Genomic DNA, 7,906 nt, shown 5'->3' on the forward strand with positions numbered 1-7,906 from the left:
GCCTTTTTGATGTGATTTGTATGAAAAATATGATGATATTGCATTTCACTTCACATGGTGCATTAGCTTTAGATAGCCATAGAGATTATGGTTAAAATTGATATTTTACTCTCTGAGTTGAACGCTCACTCCTGTTCACCTATTTTTTCAGGCTACAGGAGGAGACTTTTTTCAGAATAACCTGTTCCTTTCTTAGCAGGTTATGGAAAAAATTACTTAACTGTATTATTATTGTCTAAATTTGTAATTTAAAGCTCCGCATGTATTAGTAGTAACATTAATCCTGTCAGGGACTCCATGAATTTAAGCTTTTATATTAAGAAATGAAAATTTTTTATAAGTTTTAAATAATTTGTAAATGATGTAAAAGGGTTGAGCTGGACTCCCTTAATTTTAGTTTCTGATAATTACTGGGCTAAGTTAGCTAGAAATAAAATTATAACAATTTAATTTAAATTATTTTATATAGCCTAAATTATGGGTTTGGTTATGGGTTTGAGAACAGTAAGGCTTACTATGGACCTCAGGGGCTTTAGACTGGCCTATATCCTAGTGCTTGTCCGACCTATAAGTTGGGTCGTGACATCATACCAAATAAAAGAATGAAATGTGCTTTTTATTTGTTTAGATAAATTAATTTTATAAAAAAAGAATTTTATTAAAAAAATAAAAAATTATAAGATGAGATATAACGATTAAATAATTAATTTTATTAAAATATAAAAAAAAAAAAGTAGAAGCTGAAATTTAACAGGGGATGGCTTTTCCATCGGATGACAGATGACTCTCTAACTGAATTCGCAAATGGCGCCTAATTGAAAGGAATGGCAATTGCTTGACTTGACCTTTCTCATCTGTTTCTTCACATGAACAAAATTGCGTCAACGACCTAATTTTACCTCTTCTTGGTATATTTTATTCATAGCCATTTCGAATATTCAGTGAATTTCCTCGATTTCTGCAACTTGTGTATCCATTTTCGACCATACATAACAGCCAGAAGGAGAAAAAAACCAACCATTAACCAAGGTAGTACCTTTCATGTTCTAAATGTTTCTATTTATTTCATAGCTCAGGGCCATCTTCTATGGATTATCTTCTTGTCAGAATATATTTTCTTGATTTTTCATATGAAAGGATTAATGGGTTACTCAGATGGAATCCGAAAGGCTTGTATATACGCTGGATGAAGCGCTTGCTGCTGTGGGGTTTGGGAAATTCCAAGGTCTTGTGCTGGTTTATGCCGGATTTGGGTGGTTTTCGGAAGCAATTGAAATTATGATTCTATCTTTTGTGGGGCCTGCTGTTAAGTTGAAGTGGGCACTCTCCTCGAGTGAAGAGAGCTTGTTAAGTTCTGTTGTTTTTGCTGGTATGTTGATTGGAGCCTATTCATGGGGCCTTACATCAGATAATTACGGAAGAAGGTAAGCTACTTTCTCTTATTTTCTCAGTTTATTTGTGTTTCTTTTCTTCTGTCACATGCAAAATTGGAGAATACTGCATAATGCTTTTGCTATTATATATGTAAATTTTTTCATTGCCTGCTAAAAAATTTCCATTAGGGTATAGTTGAGAGATTATGTTAAAAGCTTAGATACATTTTTGATTTACCAATTTCTGGAAAATCATTGCTATTTAAACTGATTTTTTTTTTCATGTATTAAGAAACAAATATCCTTTACAATTCTCTGAAAAAAGCAATTTATGGATGATCGGATGTGATAAGGATTAATGATTAGAAGAGACAATCCTACCTTTGAATTAGGCATAATATACTTGAGATTGTAGTATAGTTATCTTTTTTCTAACGGTTTTTATTAAATACCATGTAAACTTTTCTCTGTTTGTTCTTTCTCCATTCATCTCTCTCTCTCTCTCTCTCTCTCTCTCTCTCTCTCTCTCTTTTTAACATTGTATCAAAATTTAGAATATTTACTAACGGCAACCTGCATATAATCTGTTTCATCATCTTTATGATGCTTTTTCTATGCCCCTCTTCTTTGTTTTTCACTTTCAAATGCTTCTTTAGGAAAGCTCTTTTAAGCATGACAGTGATTACTAGTGGAGCTGGATTCCTGAGTGCTTTCTCCCCAAATTATATATCATTACTGTTTCTCCGTTGTTTGGTTGGTTTTGGCCTGGGTGGTGGACATGTATTCTTGTCATGGTTTCTTGAGTTTATTCCCACTTTGCATAGAGGCAAGTGGATGGTTATCATTTCAATTTTCTGGACAATTGGAACTATATTTGAGGCTTCACTAGCATGGGTATGTCTTATTTCCTAACTTCAATAATTATGCGGATATCTTGTTGGCTACGGTTGTTTCATTTTAAAAGGGAAAGTAAAAGGTTGTATTTTTTTTTCCTTATTCTTGTCTTGAAAGAGCGGTTTCACTCCTATTGAGAAACAAGAGATAGTCATTTAGACCATTAGGACTTTGGTTTACTAGTTAAAGGAATGACTTCATGATTCAGGTACGTCTTCTGTTATTTTTCAACACACATAGCTATTCATTCAGTCCTCTATGTGTGTTTTTCTGTATGTATGCACTTTGTTCTCATTGGTAAACTATTTGTAACCTGCTATTAGTCCATTGTGCATAAAAAGAATTCCTTCATTGAAGCTGCATCCCTCCCTGTCTCCTCAAATTAGAAAGGGAATCAACAGAATACCTACCTATGATACTTACTTTGACCTTTGCATTTTCTTTCGTGTTGCTTTCTGGCAACTATTATTGCTGTATATTTCACATGCTTCATTCCATGCTTATTCACTATTTTATTCCATATGTGTCCTACTAAGTTTGATGGTCTGTTAGATTTTCATGTGCCATCCTTTCACTATCATTTAGTTAAAATCTTGTTAGATATGAGTTAGTTTCATTGAGGATATTCTGGTGCCAGGACGCATCCTAGAATGAAAATTGTGTATGGATGTGTGGCTTCATCACTAATTTATGAAATGGCTAAGAAATTTCTGGGCACATCTGACATCCCATCATAGAATATCTACTGTGGCATGACAACGTATTGTGGAGGCCATGAACCTGAATGATACACAGAATAAAAGTCGCTACTTCACTCAGCCATATAGATGTTGACATCCTCCTATGGAATAAAGGGAAGAAGAAAAATAGAGAAGTTTCATTGGAAAGTAGCTTTCTAACAACATTCCTTGCCTTCCAAGTTGGAGTGTCCAACCATTTCATAAAAGTATTATGGCAAACAAAGAAGGATTCATAACTGAGATAGCAAAGAAGAAATGCTGGAACCAAAATGCAGAAACCATGAATTAAGGGATCATCATATTTTTTTTCTTGATGATTCAAGCAAAACACCCAATGACCTTCATTGGCCATATTAAGTTCATCTTTTTACATTTTGAAGAAATAATTCTTTCAAACCTTAATTAAGATATTGGAACCTTCTATTTTTGCTCATATTTATTCTTATTCTTAAGATTTACATGTTAATACATTTTTATGCTACCAAGGCAAATCATAACAATGAAAGTCTTTTATCTGACGTCATTCTCAAACAACAGTTGCCCTTTTTCTAGTCAATATTTTCAAAATTTCTTATACTGTTCAACAGTATCAGTATTTTGCATTTAAAATGCCAAGGAAAATTTGGGATAAATTGGGGAAGGAGGAGGGTGGGGGTGGCAAACTTATTTTCCTGTCATGATAAGAAGCCACAGATACTGATAGTGCGTATTAGCTCAGTTTGAGTTTTATAGCAAATCTTGCAAGATCAAGGAGATCTAGATTGACTGTTGGAAGTTTCATTTATGCTTTCTCTCTTAGGGGGGAAAAAAAAAAAAAAACCAAAATGAACATATTTTTTAGCAGAAATGTTGAGTTTCAGAATTTAATCTTATCTATTTAGGTTTTTTTTTTCCCTTTGGGGTGTGTGTGTATGCGTGCATGTGTGTGCTTTTTTTTGTGTGTATCTTTTTATTTTTTTCCTGTGGTATATGTGTGTGTAAAAGTTTATTTTTCAGGTAAAATAGACAGCTAGGATTGATAAGCAACTGATTGAGGATTTTGGAACTAGATTAACTTTCAATATTCTATCATAACTTTGCAGATTGTGATGCCAATACTGAATTGGAGGTGGTTACTTGCTCTGTCTGCTGTACCATCATTTTCTTTACTGCTCTTTTATCGTCTTGTTCCAGAGTCTCCAAGATATCTATGCCTGAAAGGCAGAACAGTTCATGCACACCAAATTCTGGAGAAAATGGCTTTAGTTAACCAAAAAGATTTGCCTCCTGGAATGCTCATTTCATATGAGATAATAGAAGTGGATGAAGAATATCCATCAGAATATACAAGTTTCCTATCTGTAGCTAGAGAAAAGATCTCAATATTCAGATCAGGTTTCTCATTGTTTTTTATGCTTTTCTCGTCAAACTTAATTCGAATAACATTGCTTCTTTGGGTTTTATTCTTTGGAAATACATTTGTATATTATGGCATAGTATTGCTGACCTCTGAGATAAGAACTGTGCAAGACAAATGTAGCTCGACTGCCTTGCTTACAGAAAATCTGCAGGCAGATAGTCTCTATACAGATGTGCTCATCACTAGTTTTGCAGGTCCTGCATGTCTTATCTCCACTTCTCTGTTTTCAATTTCAAAAGTCATTTTGCAGTGGACTTGTGTTGCTTGTTATTTATATGTATATTAGCTGATGGTTGTTTGAACTTACAATTCTTATGCAGAGCTTCCTGGTATTCTTTTATCAGTTGTTATTGTGGATAGATTTGGCCGCAAACCTGCAATGACAATTATGTTCATCTTAGCATGGGTGTTCCTTTTACCACTTGTCTCTTCTCAGTCAGCAATTTTAACAACAGGGTTGTTATTTGGAGCTCGCATGTTCTCCATGGGAACCTTCACTGTTGCCTGCATATATGCCCCAGAAGTAAGCCCCTGAAATAATTCTTTGAAGGCATTTAATCTAATATAGATGTGCATTTTTTAATTAATAACTTTTTATTTTATTTTTAACTCTTAAAGGGATCATTAAGTTTATTGAAATTGGCATGAAAAGGAATCTTCATGACATGAAAATGAAATAATACAATATTAAGAAATAAAAGAAGTTTTGTAGTGTTGCAAACCCTTTTGTTTTAACTTTGTTGTGCTTTTAATCTGGCTGTTGAAAGATCTCTCTTTCACTTTATCTGCAACTTATGAATGTAAGAAACCATGAGTATTTAGAATTCCCCAACAATATTATCCGCTCTTTTCTTTATTTTATAATTTGTTTAAATTCAAGAGCATATCTTTGTTTGGATAATGAACTCCTAACAAGCATGCAAAGAAAGTATGTTTTACAGTTAATCCATTAGGGTTAAGTTGACATTTAGAACAAGTCAACTTCAAGTTTCCAAGTAATTTTACTATCTGAAAATCTGCTTGTGGATTCTCTGAATTAATGACATTAATTTTGGATGCTGATCCAATTGTTTATAATGACTCCTGTAAGGGAATTGTATTTGTTTATCATTGAAAGTAACATGTTTGTCCTGGTTTTCTAATTTCCTCATTCTAGTTATATCCAACCTCTGTGAGGTCAACTGGTGCTGGAGTTGCAAGTGCTATAGGGAGAATTGGTGGGATGGTGTGTCCTCTTGTAGCAGTTGCTTTGACAAGCAGTTGCCATCTCAAGGAAGCTATTATTCTATTTGAGGTTGTAATTGCTGTTACAGTAACCTGCATTCTGCTTTTCCCATTTGAAACCAGCGGACGCGAGTTGGGTGACAGTATAGCTGTATCAGATTCAAAACAAGCTCTTCTTGCTGACAATTCAAGTTCTACACCTTCCCCATAACAATGAGAAGAAATTCTACAGAAATCCTTGCTTAAACAGCGAACGTCCAGCGTCAGCGGCACGCCTACACCGGGAAAGATCAGCGCTTCATCTTTTTTAAGCCATCTTCATTAGTAGGATATGAAAATTTTATGATAAAGATGACAACTGTGTCTGTATGTAAATTTGTCTATCCTTCAGCATATTTATATGTGAAAATTCAGTTCAGTGGAATTTCCCAAGTTATGCTATTGCTTATTTTCACTGCAATCAAATTAATCTCATTCATATGAGAAATCTTCATTCTGATGATTATACTTCCATCCTTCATACACCGTATTTTGAATTCAATATTTCAAGTTGATTGTTTCATTTTTAAGCACTAATATATTCTGCCTAACTTGTCTTTTGGGGTAAGCACTATTCGGTTTGAACCGAATAAACCTTTGAATTACGCTAATTCGGTTCAGTTTGGTTTTGAATTTTGAAATTTCAATTATTTTTGTTCAGTTCGATTTTGAAGAGAAAAAAATTGATTGAACAGAACTGAACTGAACTAAATTATTTTATTAATTTTTAAATTACTTTATTTTTATAGAAAATTTATGTATTGTATGTATTTTTATATAAATAAATTGTTTAATTTCATTGATTAATGGTTATTAGATTCAAATAAAGCCAAAATCAAACTAAATAATTTGAAAATGAAGTATAAATAAAAAAACTCATTAAAGCCCAAAAACCAATCAGTTCGAATTAAACCAAATTAAACTGAATTATAACGGTTCGGTTCGATTTAATTTTTTATGCATTTCAATTCTGTTTGATTTCGGTTAATATTAATAATTCGGTTAATTCGATTTTGATGTTTCGATTTAGTTCGAACTGAATGCTAAGCTTTACTTGTCTTAATCTAGTGGCCAAAGGCATAATATTTATCTGACAAACTCAAATATAAGCTTCTCAAACTCACACAAATGGGATTGATTGCAATCGGCTAAATTTTAACAAAATTGGTAGAATTTACTATTAAATTCTATATTTAACACAAAAAATTGCCAAATAATAGAATTCAATTTCATAAAAAAAAATTAAATGGGTGTGATATTTATTCTTTCTAGATATAATGCTTGGAAAGATTCCAATAAATTTTCAATTTGCTTCCCCACTAAGCAATAGCCATTGAAAGTCTCTTCACAGTACAATCAATCATGATTGGATATACAAAGAGAAAATAGAAAGAAATTAATTGTGGCTTAAATTTTCCAAATCGCTATCAAATTTTTTGTGACCTTTATGTCTTCTATAATGTAATTGATCAAAGTGTGTGAATAAATATGCCAATAAATTGGTGTCTTTAGCTTGCTAATCTAATCCATCTACCTTTGTTCCCTTTCATGAGTCCACCTGTACTACCCTCAAAGGCATCCCTTTTATTTTTTTATTGATTTATTTTTGTCACTTCACTTCTTGTTTTTATTTTCTTTTGAATAATCTTATTATTTAATTTCTTTATTTTAATAAAATTAATTATTTAATTTTTTATTTTAAAAAATATATTAATTATTTTTTATATTTTTATTTTATTTATTTTTTAGTTCCTTCTATTATTTGAGACGTTAATTTGAATTTCATTTAATGTTTTTATTTTGAAAAATATGATTATATAATTACTCTCTTTTATAAGTCTAGAATTATTTAGTCCATAATGATAATTTCTTTCTCATTTAAATATATTGATTAATAAAAAAAATTTAATTTAAATTTGATAAAAAAACTAATAAATAAATGAAAATTAATTAATATATTTTTTAAAATAAGAAAATTAAATAATTAATTTAGTTAAAATAAAAAAAATGAAATAGTAATTTTTTCTAATCACAATCCTACCACTTCATACTTTACAAACAGATTAGGCTCAAAGTTTTATAAAGTTGAGAGCCGCCTAGTGATGGCTCCATGGATGCACAATTAAAAAAAAAAAAAAAAGTTCTTATCAACATAAGAAGCCCTTCATCTAATGAAAACGGCTTCTTAATCCTTCACAAAACTCCAAAACCACAAAAGAATAATTAGCTAAAGTCCC

The 7,906-nt window shown here is 31.7% G+C and overlaps 1 protein-coding gene across 4 annotated transcripts; it reads left to right on the forward strand.

Moving 5' to 3' along the window:
• Positions 1 to 783: 783 nt before the first annotated feature.
• LOC131177268 (organic cation/carnitine transporter 7-like) lies at positions 784 to 6,073 on the forward strand. 4 transcript variants are annotated; one of them, XM_058142235.1, is made up of 7 exons: positions 789 to 1,029; positions 1,156 to 1,424; positions 2,030 to 2,267; positions 4,090 to 4,381; positions 4,484 to 4,600; positions 4,727 to 4,929; positions 5,563 to 6,073. In XM_058142235.1, the coding sequence occupies exons 2-7, from the start codon at positions 1,156 to 1,158 to the stop codon at positions 5,839 to 5,841; spliced, it is 1,398 nt and encodes a 465-aa protein (XP_057998218.1). In that variant the 5' UTR covers positions 789 to 1,029; the 3' UTR covers positions 5,842 to 6,073. The 4 variants fall into 4 exon arrangements, with proteins under 4 accessions (XP_057998216.1, XP_057998218.1, XP_057998217.1 ...); XM_058142233.1 differs by having other exon boundaries at positions 784 to 1,029; positions 4,090 to 4,600; XM_058142234.1 differs by having other exon boundaries at positions 1,138 to 1,424; positions 4,090 to 4,600.
• Positions 6,074 to 7,906: the final 1,833 nt, after the last annotated feature.

The sequence above is a fragment of the Hevea brasiliensis genome, unplaced genomic scaffold (assembly GCF_030052815.1).
Source record: "Hevea brasiliensis isolate MT/VB/25A 57/8 unplaced genomic scaffold, ASM3005281v1 Scaf386, whole genome shotgun sequence".
NCBI lineage: Eukaryota > Viridiplantae > Streptophyta > Magnoliopsida > Malpighiales > Euphorbiaceae > Hevea > Hevea brasiliensis.

What these genes read in the sequence shown, in the direction of transcription:
- LOC131177268 (XM_058142233.1), top strand. Translation starts at nt 1,156, where the DNA reads ATGGAATCCGAAAGGCTTGTATATACGCTGGATGAAGCGCTTGCTGCT. An exon ending in GCTCATCACTAGTTTTGCAG is followed by an intron (nt 4,601 to 4,726) that starts GTCCTGCATGTC and finishes ATTCTTATGCAG; the next exon opens with AGCTTCCTGGTATTCTTTTA. An exon ending in CCTGCATATATGCCCCAGAA is followed by an intron (nt 4,930 to 5,562) that starts GTAAGCCCCTGA and finishes TCCTCATTCTAG; the next exon opens with TTATATCCAACCTCTGTGAG.